The 18,577-nt window shown below is 43.2% G+C and overlaps 1 protein-coding gene across 1 annotated transcript; it reads right to left on the bottom strand.

Moving 5' to 3' along the window:
* Window positions 1-1,010: 1,010 nt before the first annotated feature.
* Window positions 1,011-10,717, bottom strand: cpeb1b (cytoplasmic polyadenylation element binding protein 1b). Its single transcript, XM_079287139.1, has 10 exons — window positions 10,274-10,717; window positions 7,492-7,721; window positions 5,603-5,855; window positions 4,670-4,783; window positions 4,113-4,202; window positions 3,545-3,681; window positions 2,594-2,792; window positions 2,127-2,221; window positions 1,719-1,799; window positions 1,011-1,222 (listed from the first exon to the last, which is right to left on the bottom strand). Exons 1-10 carry the CDS (start codon window positions 10,485-10,487, stop codon window positions 1,112-1,114), a joined length of 1,524 nt encoding a protein of 507 aa, XP_079143265.1. The 5' UTR covers window positions 10,488-10,717; the 3' UTR covers window positions 1,011-1,111.
* Between the last annotated feature and the right edge of the window lie 7,860 nt (window positions 10,718-18,577).

The raw sequence follows: 18,577 nt of genomic DNA, 5'->3' as shown, positions 1-18,577 counted from the left end.
GGAAACTAGCAGCTGTTCTAATGTAAGCGCGTTCCCCCTGCTGATGTACAAAAGTGAATAAAAACCACTGCCACCTCTCCACACGTGCAAATTAAAAAGTGCGCAAAAAAGAAAAAACCCAAAACCATGTACAATCAAATGCTCATTCACTCTAGTCTCAACAGGATCCATCAGGTGCTTGAGAAATGATGGACAGCTGAGGCATATCCAGTACTATTGATGCTGACATTTAATATAACTGGACCAACAACGCAAGTTAAAGTAGTACTTCCAACATTTTGTGCCCGTTCAGTTGAAATTTGGGAGGGCAAATTAAAAAAACAAAAAGGAAAAAACACTACAGAAAAATTGTATGAGAAAAATAAAAAAGGGGTTTTCCCCAAAAAACAGCCACCGGGTAGAATTCTGTTCAAAATGTTCATGTCATGACTTAAAACCGTTTGTGTACAAATTAGTAAAAAACTGCGTAAAAATGTCTGAAATGCGACTGGTTAAATGAAGGCCAACATTCAACTCCCAAAAGTAAGAAACACCAGCTGGCTTGCACAGGAAAAAACAGATGCCAGCCGGGGGTTAGGGTGGGCGGAGGAGCAGTGGAAGGGGGGGAGAAAAATAAAAAGTTAAAGGCACTGTATGGCATTTGCCAATGAACGGCAATGAGACTTGCGTGACTGCTCTTCACTATGCAACACAAACAAGGAGAAAAAAACCCCCGAAAAAAAAACAAGAAATGGCATTTTCATCCACTTCTTCAACCGTCGGCGGACTCCCATCTCCCCGTCCGGCCGCAAGTCTGGAAAAAATGCATAAGTGTGAAGGGCACCCTTGTCTTCCCCTTCCCCCCCCCCAACAAGGTCACTGTGCATCGTGCCACTGTGAACAGCAAAAATGAAGCGCAAAAGTGCAAAAGTGAACATTTCTCTACAGTGATATCCCCCCCCCCCCCCCCGGTGCCTGGTGGAGTGCCGTGGTGACCCCCGTGCCGAGGGACATCCGGCACACGTGCTCTCTCTCCTTGGCGGGCAGCCTCACGCCCCCCCCCCCAATCCTCGTCCAGGGGGAGGGGGCTCTTCTTCTCTACGGCCCTTCAGAGTGTTTGGGTCCATCTGCTCTAGCTGGAGTCCCTGTTCTTCTGGTTGCGCATGAGGGGCCGGTGGTTGCTCAAGATGTCCATGGAGTGCTGCCAGTGCCAGCAGGAGCGGCAGTAGTACTTGAAGCAGGCCTGTGTGTGTGGACAGACGGTGATAGAGCTCATTAGTAGGCTGAGAATGACATTTCTGATATTTGTGAAACACTTTAAAGTGATTCATTTCAAATTTCATAGCTCAAACTCATTTAGTGCATTCATTCCCAAAGACTGGGGTCACAGGAGATTTAATTTGGGTCGCCAAATAAATTTGAATTTCTTCTATTATTAAACATTTCAATCTGCAGTACACGTTTGAGCCACACGAGGGAGCCTGAACATGTTTACTGTTCTGATAACTGGAGTAGGTTAATAACAGACTCTAATATGAAAGACCAGCTAACTTTGTTTTTACCTGACTTGTGGTCGGATACTAACAGGGTTGCTTCTTTGGTTTATATACACTCACTCTGTGGACCAATAATAATGTAAACTCATTTCGATGGCAATCAGAGCGCAAGAAGTTAGAGAAACTGGTCATGAAAGTCACCACTCGGCTCTGCTAGCAGGACAAAGACGCGTTTCCACCGACCTGGTCTCTGCAGAAGAAAGGCCCGGGTTGGCGAAGGCAAACTTGACACATGGAGTCTTCCAGGTACGGGTCGATCTGGACCTGAGAGGAAAATCCAAAACACTCAGTTTACAGCAAGTAAGGTGAAAAAAACAAACCCCGAAGGCGGCCTCATCAAGACGCAGCGTTGAATTTGTCCGTTCAGGGCTACTGTAGAAACATGACTGAAGACAAACTGCTCATTCTAAGGTAACGAAAACACAACTCTCATTTTCAGGCGATTATAACCGTCTAAAAACACTCGTTATAATATTCTATTTCTGCGAACAGATCCCCTGAATGATGCACTGTTCCTTTAAAGTACTTCAGTAAATGAACTCAGTAACGAGTTAGTTTTCCCCACTGTAGAAAAACTTGGCATCTTCTTACCTTCTTTGTAAACTTGGGGGTTTTTATCTCCACAAACGCTGCGCACACAGCCTTCAGGTAACTGCGCTGATTGTTAAAAGTGACACGTCCAGAGCCTGAACACGAGAAAAGTTGAGAGAATTCATTTCTGCACAGCAGCTTTAGATAAAACTGAGCTTACAAGGCGTCTGAACTGCATGCACATAAAGCAGAACCGTCACATCCATGAAAATCCATCAATTATACGCATCGTTGTAAAAGCCGGAGTCTCAAAGCGTGTGAAAAAAAAGTAGCGGCTTATATGCCGGAATTTACGGTAGTCATTTTCTCAGACTTCTATACAACCAGAGGAGACGCCCCCTGATGGCCACGAGAGAGAATGCAGCTTTAACACTTCCTCATCGGCTTCACGTGGCAGAACTGGAGGTTGCCGCCTGGCTACACTTGGAAGAATGAAAAGCAGGACATCTGACCAACACGCAGCTCACCTATGGGGTACTTGTGCTTGTCCGTGTCGATGCCGGCGTACATGACTCCCCCGAACAAGTCGTTCATGATGCTGGCCAGCGCCTCAGCGTTCAGCATGCCGTGCAGCGCGCCAACAAACACCGTCTTACTGGGGTCCAGACGCTGAGCCGGGCAGCGCACGTAGTTGCTGTCGGAGATCACCCAGGGGATCACCTGCACCTGAACCAGGAAACAAGCCAGAGTCCGGTCACAGATCCTCAGCTGTGACATTTTACTCAGCCAAGTTTCTGTGCGAGTAATGTTTTCATTTAATTAAGGAAACATCTGATCTGTGGCTGCAACTAAAGAACACATTTACCATTTCTTCCATTAAAGAAAATTAAAAGATTGAGTTTGAGAAAACTGATTTACTATTTGCAACCATCTGTTGTTCTTATAACTACAATGTAAAGCACACAAACATTTTAGAATTTTTTTATTTCATGCTCATGAAAGCGGCAGAAAATATTCTATAGTGCATCTGTAGGCCTATTAAAGAGTCAACTACACTGTGCAAACAATACGGTCTGCATGTTACTTAAGTTTGCAAGTATAATTAGGAAAAAACACTTTACATTAATGCAAGAGTAAAAATAATCTAGTTTTTCCTTTGAGTACTTTCTCTGATTTAGTTGGTCGAGTTCATTTTGGATTATTTAGTCAGACTGCAGCAGAAATAGAAAAGGACATGAATAGAAGTTGAACTCCAGTCAGTACAGTGATTATCTACTTTACATGTATCCTTTTTAACATTTATTTTGCGACAGAAAACTCAAAGTCACCCTTTTAAAACAGATTCCTTCATCGTTAGTTTAGTCACGAACTTGATGGAATTCGTTTTTTTAGGTCTCAAGCGGTAAAAGTACTTCGTGTATTTCCACCACTGATCGTGCATTTCATAACGGTGCCTTGCAGGTTTAGCGCCAACTCACATCCTTGCATCGCATTCTGCGGCTGGACATCTTGAAGTAGTACTCTCTGCTGTCCTCGGGGTGAAACGGGTCCTGGGAGCAGGCGTGGAGCAACGCCCGCACAGACTTCTCGTTCTCAAACACCAGATAGACGTAGCCTAAAAACAGAAAACGCACTTTAAGATTAGGGCTGAAACGAACGGTTATTGTTCCGTTTTTCAACTAATCGATTTGTCGTTTATGTGACGTCTGTCACCAGTTTCTAACCTTTTAGTTCAGTACTGTAAAGAAACTACAAAGACTTGTTTCACAGTAACGAGCAATGAGTTTGCTTTAAACAGCCGATGATCAGGTTACCCAGAAGCCCAACATTCATAAGCTTTCACAGACTTTACCAAAGATCTAAAGCACCGTGAGGGTTTTTTCCGACCGCCATGTTTAACGCTACATGTAAAGCCACAGCGTCACCATCCAAAGTCGCTCTAGAGGCCTCCAGCCACTCATCAGCATGCCATGTGCTCACCACAGTGCCACCACGAAGGGAAATAAAAATGGCCTACCAGCTCGTCGTTACCTTTAGCCACATTACCTTTGGGAGGACAGCGAGGGTGCTTTCCATCCTTACCAGGCCACTCCACAGTCAGAGGGCCGTAGCCACTGAAGGTGTTGATCAGGCCGGCTGAAATGAAGCAGAACCACCGTTTTATTCGAGTCTGGCTTCTATAAAGTCGTTAGATTTACAGTTGTTAAGGGTGCGGTTGTTGGTCGTCAACATCGTGACGTAGTTGAGTTAATGAGCATAGAATAAAAAGCACATTTGTTTAATTAAGAACCAAGAAATGTGGCTCAGACGACAATCCCCACAATTGTGTCAACAAGCTGAGAAACGGCTTTTACCACCAGGCGTCAACAAAGAGCAGGACATCAGCTGACATCAGCAGGTTTCATAAGCCTATTCTGCAAAAGTCCACATTCACGGCAAAATAGAACCAATTAGCTTTACAGTGGTTGTTCTGACAACGTTACCTTCAGCCCTACCAGAACTATGAAAGTATGCATCACTCGTTACACTGTCAGGTTAACGCTAATAAGCATCCATAAAACCGTCCAGAAGACGTCGGGCAGCAACATTAAAGCAGCAGTAACCTTCTGTGATGTCCCACGGAACGCCACCAAGGAACACCTTGCAGGAGTACAGAGGGTCCTTGTTGTTTCTGGGAGGCAGCTGACCGCTCCAGGTGAACGTGGCCTCATTCACAGCTGACGAGGACAGGCAAAAGGGGGGGGGGGGGGGGGGGGTAAGACAAAATTCAGAGGACACGACCATGTATAATAAATAACTGAAGAGGTGCAACGGCTCAAAAAAAAAACTCACGGATCAGAACAAAAGAGCAAATATAACTTTTAGAAATCTACGATCACATGGTTTGCCACAGATACAAACTGCCGGTCATAGATTATTCATATGAAGCACGTTTGTTTTGTAATGTTCCAGCAGTTGGTCTACAAAGATCCAGACAATTAGTGTAAACCATTTAAATGTAGTTTATTTTTTCATAGAAACAATTCAAATGATCGGGAAAAAAAGACTATTTTCATTTATTCAAAAATGTCTTGCGACTAGTAGTTTAATGATGTGTTATAAGCAGGTTATAAGTAGTTTAAACACTCATAATTCATCTCCAATATCCATTTCATATTGCAGACAACGTCTTCAAACTATTCAAGTGACTCATAAAAACTACATTCTACGAGATCACATGTGAACGCACCGCGATAATTTACTGTCACACAATACTCCCTTCCACCGAACAGAGCCTGAATGCATCACAATGGAACCTTTGTACATTGGCGGCGCTGCTAACGTCATTAGCTCTCCTGTCAATTTCAGCAAGGATTTCTTCTTCACAGTGTAACATCATCAGAGAATGGAACGCTTAAATATAGATCTCCTGATTGCACATTTTTTACTGACTATCAGTAAAACTTACAAGTACAAACAGACAACGGTCCGTTACGCCACTAATTAAAACAGAGCAGAAAACAAAGGGTAGAACAGTCGGTGAGCTCTAGATTTACCTGCAGCTTGTCTGTGCAGACGAGCCTCCCTCTCGATACTGAACGTGTCATCCGACTGGTCGAGCATCTCTGCACCGGGCCAGGGGGAGCCGCTACGCCAGCGGCGGGAGATGGTGGAGGTGGGGCTGGCGCTGGATGGCGGGGTCAGAGGAGCGCAGGAGTCCTGGGGGTCCAGACGGGAGCCCAGTCGCAGCAGATCCTTCTGCATGTTAGACGCCATATAAGGCAGCGGAGGGGAAATCCGCAAAGTCGACTGGAGAGGAAGACAGACATGTCCAGACAACTGCACCTTACTGGAGACTATTCATAATGTACATTTCCACAGCGACGATCCCGTCATACAGAGTCCCGTCACGTCTACAATCTGCTGCTGTAGCTTCTCAAACAGAAACGCAGGTTTCATTCACTGATGAAGTCAGTTTCAGCCTGCGGTTACTCACAAGGGGCATTCTGCTCTCACTGCAACGTTAAGCTAAAACACACCTTTACAATCATGGAGCAATGAAGCCGTCCGGGCTCCGTTCACCTCAAAGCGACGCAGACACTTGATGCTGCCGTTTGTACAGCATTTATGATCCTCGCCTCCACCTGCAGGCTCAGTCTAGCTTTTCTCCCCCTGAGAACCGGTTCCCTTGAGAACAATCAGGTCAGAGCCCAGATGCCAAATATTTAGCGATGGGTCGATCCGATCAAATATCAGTTTCTGGTTCCGATATCACGCAATTCAAATATTGGCCTGAGGTTATCCATCCATATAAATGTGTAATAATTGTGACGAAAGTGCCTTCGGCCGTGTCAAAGCTGCAAAGAAGCTAGTTAGCTACGCTAGCGTCTTTAGCACGGAGGTCTATGGGCTGCTCGAAGCCCAGAAGGAGATAAAATTACACACACCGTTCGGTAACAGAAGATTTAAGAAGCACATTGTAGTTTACATCTTGTTTGGGTTTTTTGATAAGATATTTATTTTCTTGCGCTTTTATATCAATTATTCACTTTGAAAACTTCATAAGAGAGTCGTCAATTTGCACTCTACTTTTAAATTCCGTTATTACTTTTGAACTCGTGAATTGAAATCTACTAGCTGGTGATTGTTTTGCACACGAGACTAATTTAAGCGACTGTTGGTGAGAAGAACTTGCTGCTTTCATGAGAAAAAGAGTCAACACTGTGCTGGGTTTATACGTTGGGTCTACCGTACTCTCATCACCAACCCAACAGCACCACGCTTTAAAAGGCTAACAGGAAAGGGAGGAGTTATGCCCTTAGAGCCGCTGGATTGATTCCAAGATAAACATCTGTGTAGGAAGTTTATATTCTATTGACGGAGCTTAATACACAAAAAAGAACAGATTAGAAAAAGTGAAAAACGATACGAAAATGTACTTCCGGGAGTAAATCGAATAAATCGAAGCCCGTTTTAAATAAAACCATTGTGATGATTTATGGAATCTACAGTTCAGCAAAACCTGGCTGATCAATCAGCATCAATATTATAAAAGTAAAGCATTTTGACCTAAACATTTACGAATAAGCGACCATCTGTTCTCTCGTAATAACAAATGATCTTGTTCGAGATACCAACGTTTGCTGTTTCGATATATTGACATGAGGAATTAATTGTGATCTCAAGATAATATCTTTAAAAAAGGTTTGAATCATGGCCGTTTTGGGCTCTCATACAAAGACACGCCTTCGGAAAAACCAAAAATACAGACACTATAAATAAAGACACTATAAATAAAGACACTGATCATTTACAGACTACAGCTCAGCAGATCGTGACCTCAGTATTTGGTTGTTGAACGTGAAGCTCATCTACGTTTGAAACAAGGACGTCTCTCCCCCCCCCCTCTAAGAAAAGGAAGCCGAAGAAGAAGGATGATTCTCACCAGCATGTCACAGAGGTGGTCTGAACCAGAGCTGAAGCCGCTGGTCGCCGAGTCTTCAGGACTGCTGGAGCGAGAGTCCAAGAAGGAGCTGGAGTCCAGGCGGTTCGCCATGCGCGCCATGCTGGGGAACTTCTCCAGGAAGTCAGCGGTCATGCTCAGGGACTCGGGGGGCAGGTAGCCGGGGGGCTTCCCAAGGATGCTACTGAAGGGGCTGTTCAGTATACCCAGCACTGCAGAGACAGGACCACCACACCAGTTAATGAGGTGACTCGGCCATTTGAGAGGTTGACGTAGTCTGTTTTGGATGAGCAAACTGAAGATGGGATGTGTGTGCTGAAGGCTACGGGTCATTTTCATCGTTTATTCATCTTTGAGTTGTTCAGTCTATAAAATGGTGAAAAATGTCCACAAATTTAAGAAGTCAGTCGAAATAACTCAAACTGTTAAAATAGGGATTCTTTTAACAGTCGACCACTATTGATAAGTTGTTGCCGGTCTCATTGAAGCTACAAGGAGGAATGCAGGAACTGCAAGAGTCTAAAAATGACTCTTTGCTCGTCCAGTTGCACAACAGGTCCCCACTAAAGAGCAAAGTGAAGAAACTTGTGTTTGTGCGCTGAATCTCAAGAACCACATTGATTTGTGAGAACTGAAAGGCCGCAAAGTCAAGTTTTCCCAGAATTTGCATGCAGAAGAGGATACTCGATGTGCAAGCAGGCTGCCCGCTCGAGCCGACGCGCGAAGCATTTTCTATTTTACTTTTGATTCTTCGCAACTCGGCTGCAAATAATGTGAAACACGATCTCGTAGGGCTGGGCGATATGGCCTAAAAAAAAAATCTCCGATTTTTTTACAAAAAATCCGATTCACGATTTAAATCGATTTTTTTCCCCCAAAATTTTTTGCAGATGACAGAAGCTGTTGAAAACAATTTTTTCTTTTATTTTGTGATGATTTTCCCAAGTAGGTTGATAAAAATAAAGTGCAAACAAAACCTGAACATTGTAGAAAGGTGCCTGTAGTATACAAAAAGTATTTGGTCACTCTTTTGTTTGCCTGAATCATTTAAATATAAAATTAAATTAAACATAACATTAAATGGCATTAAATAGTAGCCTTCCATTGTAAACAACTGTGCAAATGTAACTTTTTACAGTAAGCTTTTCTAACTGAATACACTGATACAAACACAGCATGAAATAAAATGTATGTGACCCTTTAACATTCACATTTTCAAAAGTGCAACATCTGATCTAACATCAACATAACATATTTTGCACAGTAAATAAGTGCATGTAAACAAAATCAAGTGCATTCACAACATAACCAACAGTATTAAACAGTAGTGCATGTTTTTTCTAAATATTTTTTGCCAGGAAGACAAGCCTGTCTACTACCTCTGGCTTCAGGCATGCACGGTGGCATGTAACAATGCCCCCCCCCACACACTGAAAAGCCTCTCAGAGGGGGCACTTGTAGCTGGCACAGAGAGGTATTTCTTTGCTAAAGTACTTAGCCTTGGAAAGTTAAGTTGGTGACGCTTCCACCAGTCAAGTGGATCGGTGTCTGGGTCAACCTGCTGGACCACAGGTCAGTTGTTGCGGAGTAGAATGACATCCCCTCCAGCTCCGCAGAGATCCTTTGGCGTGTACTATTGTACAGCCGAGGCAAGGCAACGTCAGAAAAATGTTTACGGCTTGGTAGCACGTACCTGGGGTCCAAAGCTTTGAGACGGTGAATAAACCCCGGCTTTTCCACGGTGTATATGGGCACCATATCTTTTGCGATATACATCGCGACTGCATCCGTGATGGCTTTCCACCGGGCACTCTTCTTCTCATGCGGAGTACAGTTGGTGAATGTCTCCAAAATGCTGGGTTGTTTTTGTGAGGTGGCGGCGGCAGCAGTGAAGCTGCTGGCCGCCATTGTTTTAGTTTGTAAACAATGCGCGCGCACTCTACTACGGGAAAAAGGGGTGGGGGCGATTTTCTCGATTTTCAATAAAACACATCGCCTTAAAGCACACATTCGAATTAATCGATTAAATCGATTTATCGCCCAGCCCTACGATCTCGTCTCAGAAGCTACGCGCCAATGCCTAAAGTTTCAGCCAGCAGCTTCCTTCCGATGGATAACAAAAGTGAGTCGACGGATAAACACGAGGCTCTGAGGGGATCGCTCTGCTGTAGGCCGCATTCAAAGCTACGTCCCAGTTCGACGAGGGCCCAGTTTAGAAAAGCTCTAAATGAAGTAACGTCGGGTCGGTTCAGACACGCAGCGGCAAAATGGGTCAGGACGAGCGGGGCATCGTTGGAGTCTAATATCCAAAGCTCATCTCAGCATCCACGGACGTTAAAGCAGCCAACTGGGACTCTGGCGACGCCATTCATTCAGTTCTGATCAACAGGTATTTATAATATTCAGAAGAACTTCTGCATTAAAATATTAGATGATTTATTCTGGGGGGGATGAGAGTAGCTTCGGTGGATTGTTTTTGTGCCGGCTGGATCGCTGAGAGATGCAGCAAAGCAGAAGTGCCACATCATCGTCCCTGGTGACGCTACAGCCTGTTCCCAAGCGCAGACTGCTGTTAATAACCAACACATATTTCATTAGACACCAGGGCACACGAGCTGGCAGAGGTTATGACGTCTGCTGTAATGGTAATGAGGTTATGAACAGCGAGCTTATAAACTCTTAGGAAAACAGCCACCGTCAACTAAACTCTGGGACATGATGAGGTATAAAAACATGACATGTGAACAAAATGTCTGGTACTTACTGGAGGGTGAGCTGGTGTGAACCTGGGAGGGGGAGTTGTGCGCGTCCGTCTCCTGGCTGCTCCAGGGCCGGTCCCAGCCGGACAGCCGGAGGGACTGGAGGCCCAGGCCCAGGTCTGTGACACCCGCCAGGCCCCTGGATGACGGCATCTCCTGGGAGCCGGGCATGCCGCCGCCGCCGCCGCCGCCACCGCCACCACAGTTGGGGAAGAGCATCCTCCTGCTGCCCACAGCAGCCAGCTCCGACTCTTTTCAATCCCAAGATCCAGTTCAGAGATTCACACAAACAAAGAGAGAGAGGAAGTGTTAAAAAAAAAGAACCGTTGTTTCAGTCTGCGTTACATAGAGAAGGTCAGGGACAGACTCGCGACACCAAACAAATCCCATAAAAAACAAACTTCCCTGCTCTCACCCCCCCCCCCTTCCTTTTTTCTCCAGCTGACGGGGGAGCTAACCTGCTGCCTCTGTTCCCGGTGCAACTGCCATGCATCTCCGTCCGCATCACTGACCCACCTAGCAGCATGTGACATGGCTGCTGATGCACTCGCACACCCCTGCTAATGACATCAGCTCTGCCCCCCCCCTCCACCTCCCTTGCCTAACAACTGTGTAATAAAAAATTCCTGTCGGAGCTATTGGCTTGTTGATAGAAGTACTCCCCTCTCCCGAGTCGGTGGAAAGACGGCAGCCACAGCTGCTGCTTACTCCGTCTCGCCTAGTTTCCTGAGCAAGCTGACAACGAGGGGAGGGAGGGAGGGAGGGAGGGAGGCGAGGGGCAGAGCTACAGTGGCATGGTGGGAGGCAGCATGGGAGCAAATGACTCAGCAGACTTCATTTACAAAAAAAAAGAAAAAATTCCGACTTGAGCATGCTCAAAAAGCCAACTTGCTAAATCGGACACATTGATTCTGATGGTTTTCACACACACACACACACACACACACACACACACACACACACACACACACACTCGCTGTAGCAGAAGCAGCTGACTGATCAGATGTTGAGCTCCTCCCTTTGCCCTCTCTACCAGAGCCTGGACAGCATCCAGCTGCAGTAACACAGGAGCCGGGGCGGCCGCAGACCCAAGTTCAGCTGCGTTTCAAGAAGAAACACACTTTTAAAATTTAAATATTTAACGTACACAAGTGTGTTACAGTGCTGCTGAAGTCAAGCCGAGTAAAATCTTTGTACGTCACTGTAAACGTAACAATTCAAAGACAGGACACCGGCGCTGCGCGGAGCTTAAGTCTTGGCAAATCTCACCCTCTTAAAAAAAACAAAAAACACTTCAAAGTGCTGCAATGCTGCAGGACAGCGATGCAGCATGAATCAGCTGCTGGCACCCGAATGATAACAAGAGGAAAGAGGTTTGACCAGTCTGGCTGAGAAAGTGGCGATGAAGAGGTTCCACACAGTTAAATCCACCTAGTTTAAAACTAGAGGCAATGAAAGCTGCATTCAGGGCCATGTTACGAGTTCCTGGTCTAAAATGTGCCACTACAGTCGGCTCATTCAGGCTCTCTTCTTTTTAACGTGAATAAATTCACATTAGCGTTGGTTGTAAGAGCGTAAAGCAATTAACCGATTAATCAACAGAAAAATGATTTTCAGGAAGAAATGCTAAGCATTCTGCAGTTTCAGCTTCTCAAACGTTTGCATATTTAAACGTCACATTTTAGAAAAGCTGTAATACAGAAACTTAAAGTCTTAATGTGAAGTTTCACTGTGACAACCATCAGTTTCATGTTTAACACTATTCACCTGTAGCGTCTCCCATTAATATAAAACCCAAGAAACGTTACTTTGGCTGTACCCATCATGTGGTATCAGTGGTGAGAGAATGTATTGGTGGCTGTATTGGTCCCAGTGTTTCTAAAACCAGCAATGCAACCATTGCACTGGTTTCTGCAGCCAACTCGACCTGCTGCAGGGTGGAGAATACTAAGCAGACTTTACCAAACAGCAGGTCTGGCTTTCCCCTGGTGGTGGTGGTGGTGTTGTTGTTGGGTGTGGTGCACACACCGGTGAAATCCAGAGCGTTGCCCAGCATGGTGTTCATCCTGCGGAAGATGTCCGCGTTGCTGCACGTTGACAGGGCCGGAGACTCGGGGTCCGGGCTGTCTGGCATGCGGGGGTCGTTTCTCTGCAGAAGCAAACACCAAAGAAAGAGAAAAGTGATGCTAAGGTAACGCTAGGAGGTCACGACACATGTGCTGCAGCGGAATTAAAAAATAGAGTCGAACGGAGACGTCGGGAGTAGTTTCGTGTCACACAAAAGGTCAAATGTGCACGTTGAGACGTCGCTATTTTAAATTGGTTTCTCTAACTCACCAGGGAAAAGGCCATGATGCGGACTGACAGCTGGAGAGAAATGTCCAAATTATAACTGCTGGCAGCGATAACGGGTCATATTTATGAAAAGTCTGCCAGCCAGCTCATTAGTCTCAATTTAGTGAACGTGTGCTCGGCGAATGACACGAGCTGGTTCACACCAGCTCACCCGCCAGTAAGTAGCAGTGTCACGTGACACACATCAAAGAAGCACGCCGCACACAATAGAAAGTCATGTGATTATATATTTAAAAGAAATATTCAAAAAATGATTGAATTACTCAAAGACTGGTCAGTTAAAGTATTTACTTTTTAAACATGTTTTGAATTTTATTTTTAATATTTTTTGAGTGGAATACATTTATAGTTTATAGTCGTGTATCACCGGAGCTTTTTCATTATGGGGGTAAAAATACTTCAAGTATCCAAATATGTGTTCTGGGACGTGCCCCAGCGTATTTAAAACTAATATTATGATCTACAAATACTAATATAATGTACAGGTGGACCATATTGTTTATACGATTTATAAGTACTTTAACTTTGTACATGTTTGGGATTCTATTTTTAATATTTTCTGAATGGACAACATTTATGTTTGCAGTCATATTAGTCTGTCATCATTGGTTATTTTGGGGGAAAAATACTCAAAGTTTCCAAATAATTTCTGCCCAATGCATTCTGGGAGATGCCCTACAGTATTTTAGACATATACTGTGATGTATCATAAATCATTAATACAATGTAAAAGTACACGTCATTGTTTCTGGTCAATATCAAGCAATGAAATGTAAAAGTGTATTACTAAAACATTTTAAAAAGCCATTTGCAACTTATAATAACAACAATAAGTTATACAACAATCAGACTGACTTTACATTCAATTTCACTTCATTTGTTTATTTGAATCAATAAATCAAACTGAAACGTGGAAGTTGGATTCAAAAGGTCTGGAACCGTCCTGCTGTTTTTATTTCTTATTGATTCATTTATGGACTGAACCTTTATTCATACAGTTTGTCTCATTATGACTAAAATCACTTATATGATACGATATATTATTTGATATCTGGTTCAAAACAGCTACAACAAAGCATGATAGTAAATTGAATACATAACACAAAAGCAAGTTCAAATAAATGCATTAAATACAGACATCGAGTCACAGGTTCCAAAGGAATGACAATGAAAGTACATCAAGGATGTTGTTGTGTACCTTCATGATACTCACTTTAAAGTAGATATCGTGTACTCTCGTGCTGCTCCACGTTAAAACAACTCAATGCAGTTCATCTCAGTGTTCCTGTGTTTCACTACAGGAGGTAAATACTGAGTTCTTTGTAAAGAAAAGAAAGTAGTACATTATTTAACAGTACTGCTCAGTGAATTACTGCACCGTATAAATGAAATTCATTTATAAAGGACTTTAAACCGCCGACGTCACATCCGGGTGAATGAATTCAAACTCTTAATTTTGAAATTTTCTCAGAGATGTTTTGGATTTTTTGGGGGATTCCGGGCTTTTGCTCAAGGGCACTTCAGTGGTGACAACATATTTAAAAATTCTGCTCGAAATAGACATAATCTTTATTAGCTTTCACAAACTTAAAAATAAACATTTTAATACTTGTGACCCACCTGTTTGTTGTGAAATGGTAGAAAATGGAAGCTGCGTTACCTGATGAGGACAAGTGACCATCAGACTTCTGTGTATTTGGATTACGATGTATATGTATATATGTATATATGTATATATGTATACGCTTCTTTCAGGTCATTCCTGTTGAGGTGGGATGTAACTAAGTACATTTACTGAAGTACCGACTCATCTTAAGTACAATGTTGAGGTACTTTACTTGAGTTTATTTCCATTTTATGTTACTTTATATTATTCAACTACATTTTAGCAAGTATTGTACTTTTAACTCCACTATATTTATGTGACAGCTACTTTGCAGAGTCAGATTATGAACATGAAATTCAATCAACTAATACTACATGATGATGCATTATTATGGATTACGCCCTCTGGCATCTTTACCAGCTGCAACATTCGTGATTGTATTTGAATGCTGATACTTTTACGAAAGTTCTGAATGCAGGACCTTACCTGTAACAGAGTATTTTGCTACTTTTACTGGAATAGAAATATCAGAGTACTTCTTCCACCACTGCTGGTTAGAGCCAGATGTGTGAGTCTCTCTATTTAGCACCTCAAAGCTGCTGCTGCATTGAGCGATTATAATAATCATCATAGAAGAGAATCTTTATCGTCCACCAGACTGTAAAAACTGTCTTTAGCTCACCAAAACACAAAATGTCATATATAGAACACCATTGCAGTGGGAAAGTATACATAGAATATTTAAAATAAAAGCAAAACTTTGGTGTCAGCATGGTTACAGTCAGCTGTTGGTTGACAGATTTGGACGACTTCCTCTCCATGTTTGAGCTTCAAAGACGCTGCGGAGTTAAGATGAAACAAACACCTGTAAAGGAGATAGAGTTCGTATTTTAATGAACAATTGCTTTAAAAGAAACTTACAGGAAGTAGATGAAGGGCTTTGATAAGATGGAAAGTTATTGATCCACATGTGAGTGTTAGTCTCTGAAGCAGCAGAATCAGTTCAGTGAGGACAATCAATAACAAAACAGCACAAATACAATGCATCAAAGAGAGAATAAGAACTGTAATATACAGTATAATGTAGTTTGATGAAGTCTCGCTGGTTCCACTTTAAACTGATTATATTGATTAATATTAATAAGGTGCACATGTTGAATCGTATATTTGATCTGAAGGAGAGCTCCAGATGTTTTTGAGAACACAAACAGATCTGTAGACGGCAGTGGAGCAATGAAATCAAGTACCTTTACTTTAAGTCTTTTCTTTTGATGCCACTTCCTACTTCTCAGAGGGAAATATTGAGCTTCATACTTCACGACAGTTATCTGACAGCTTTAGTTCCTTTACAATTTAATATTTTAGAGGAAGAGTTTTTAAACTATGATGTGTTGTTATCAATTAAATTACCCAAAAACGTCTAAAAGTACAGTTGAAACAACGTAATCATTTAAAGTCTTATTCGTTTTTTATCATATTAATTATAATAATTTATCGTTTTTGTACTATTGTTTGGACAAAACAAACATTGTGAAGGTGTCTCGGTAATTGTGACGCCATTCTCACTATTTTCAGATTTTTTTTACAAACATTTGATTTATGGTGAAAATATTCAGCAAATTAATCCATAATCAAAATAATCATGAGTTGCAGACTGATACAAAACTGACTCCAGCTCAACCAACTACAAACCTGCTTTTACATCGATGCCAGAGTAATAATACTTCAGTAATATGATATGTAATAGTTTTACACTCACAAGGGACATCTTTCTGCATTGAGTGCTTTTACTTTTAATATTCTAAGGAGTCAGAATTTTACTTACATACTTAAACTAAAGTTACATTTTCAATGCAGGACTTTCACATGTACCAGGGTATGTTTACCGCGTGGTATTTGTACTTGTACTTCCTCCAGCACCAGTAGATGCTCTCACTGAATAGTAGCTGAAGTCCTGACTCCATCCCCCACAGCCCCATCAACCAGCCCCCCCTCCCCCGGCTCAGCAGGGGCCCATGCCTTTGTTTCAGCCCACCTCTGCTTCCAACACCATCATCCCGTCTTTGCTGCACGATAAGCTCTCCCAGCTGCACGTGCCCGACTCCACTTGCAAGTGGATCACAGACTTCCTGTCTGACAGGAAGCAGCACGTCAAGCTGGGAAAGCACGTCTCATCCTCCAGGACCATCAGCACCGGTTCCCCCCAAGGCTGCGTTCTTTCCCCTCTGCTCTTCTCCCTGTACACAAACAGCTGCACCTCCAGTCACCAGTCCGTCAAGCTCCTGAAGTTCGCGGATGACACCACCCTCATTGGACTCATCTCTGGTGGGGATGAGTCCGCCTACAGGTGGGAGACTGACCATCTGGTGACCTGGTGCGGTCTGAACCACTTAGAGCTCTAAGGACAGTGGAGATGATGTGGATTTCTGGAAGAACGCAGCCCCACCAGCCGCTATCACCCTGTGTGGCTCCCCCGTCGACATGGTGGAGTCCTTCCGCTTCCTGGGCTCCATCATAACCCAGGACCTCAAGTGGGAGCTGAACATCAGCTCCATCACCAAGAAGGCTCAGCAGAGGATGTACTTCCTGAGGCAGCTGAAGAAATTCAACCTGCCAAAGACAATGATGGTGCACTTCTACACAGCCATCAGTGAGTCCATCCTCTGCTCCTCCATCACGGTCTGGTACGCTGCAGCCACTGCCAAGGACAAGGGCAGGCTGCAGCGCATCATTAACTCTGCCGAGAAGGTGATTGGCTGCAATCTGCCGTCCCTCCAGGACTTGTTCACTTCAAGGACCCTGAAGCGAGCAAGAAGGATTGTAGCCGACCCCTCTCACCCTGCACATGATCTATTTGTGCCCCTCCCATCTGGCAGGAGGCTGCGGTCCATCAGAACCAAGACCTCACGCCACACAAACAGTTTCTTCCCGTCGGCAGTCGGGCTCATGAACAGAGCCCGGGTCCCCCACTGACTCCGTCATCCCCAGGACATTTCCTTCTGGTCTCTCCCCTTCTGGTCTCTCCCCTGCACATCCCTGTCTCTCTATTTAAACACACTCGTCACTTTTAACATTCATACACTTTACTTGGTTTCCAGTCCTGTTATCTGTTTTTGTGTGCACTTTATTCCATATCCTATATTCCATATCTTATTGTACATTTCAAATATGTTTCTATTTCCTGCACTGTGCTGACTGTTTTTGATCGTCAAATGTTATTCGATAGTTCAGTGTTATTTGATAGTTAAATGTTATTTTGATAGTTAAATGTTATTTTGATAGTTAAATGTTATTGTTTATTGTTGAATGTTATGCACCTTCCACCACGACAAATTCCTTGCAGGTGAAAAGCTAGCTGCTTGATGGCTGCTGGTCATGTGGACGTTTGGCCAGAAGAGGGCGACAAAGTCCTTCAGCAGAATCTCCAGACAGCCTTCTACCTGGTGGTCGTTAAAAAAAACAAAAAACAATAATGATAATACCTTATTCACACTTTTAGCAGGTTGCTACAATTTAAAACTTGTGGCACAGATACAGTCCTTTAAAAAACAATTTGCAAGAAGCACAATTGAGTGTTTTCAATGTATTGTTTGGGGAATACGAAGTCTGAAGTGGTGGGTTCTAAGGGTCTTTCTGAATGATTGACAATGTGGGGTACACATATGTACAGTATATATAATGTACATAGATGTATATATGACTGAATTCTGTTTGAAATATGAGAAATGCAAAAGAAAAATCCTTTTCCAACATTTCTCTCAAACCTACAGTAAGAGAGATCATCTAAAATGTATTTTTATTTCAACAAAATATGAATGCTTGAGATTTTATTGCACATCAGAGCAGAACCCTCTTAAGACGATATTGTTTTAAACCTCGTTTCTGAGAGACAGGTGTTTCCATCCATTCGGATAAATGTGTTTCTTGTGTTTGGTGAGCCGAAGACACATTTCCACCCTGGTGGACAATAAAGGTTTATTGTATTGTATTATTGTGTTCTTACATGAATGGTCACAAAGGAAAACAGAAATGCAAACATTCATTTACCTTCATGCTGACCTACTGCAGACTGAGATGAACGCTGTAAATAAAGACTTTAGAATAAATATATGAAACAAAGTGTGTTTTGAACCAACCACACAGTTGTGCCCCTTTGTCCGTTAACAATTCCAATATTATTGTAAAGAATTCCAAATCTATTCTCGGTATGTTTAGGTTTGTATCTGAACCCGACACACAGCTCATGTCTGCAGATGAAAACAGCAGAGAAAAGAAAATGTTGGGTTGCATCTCTGTCTTTGCACTCTATTGATTTCATGTCAATCCAAATATTCTGTGTGAAAGTGAA

Source organism: Melanostigma gelatinosum (assembly GCF_949748355.1).
Source record: "Melanostigma gelatinosum genome assembly, chromosome: 2".
NCBI classification, from domain to species: Eukaryota; Metazoa; Chordata; class Actinopteri; order Perciformes; family Zoarcidae; genus Melanostigma; species Melanostigma gelatinosum.
The sequence above is the reverse complement of the archived record's forward strand: the minus strand, read 5'-3'. Positions and strand labels throughout refer to the sequence as shown.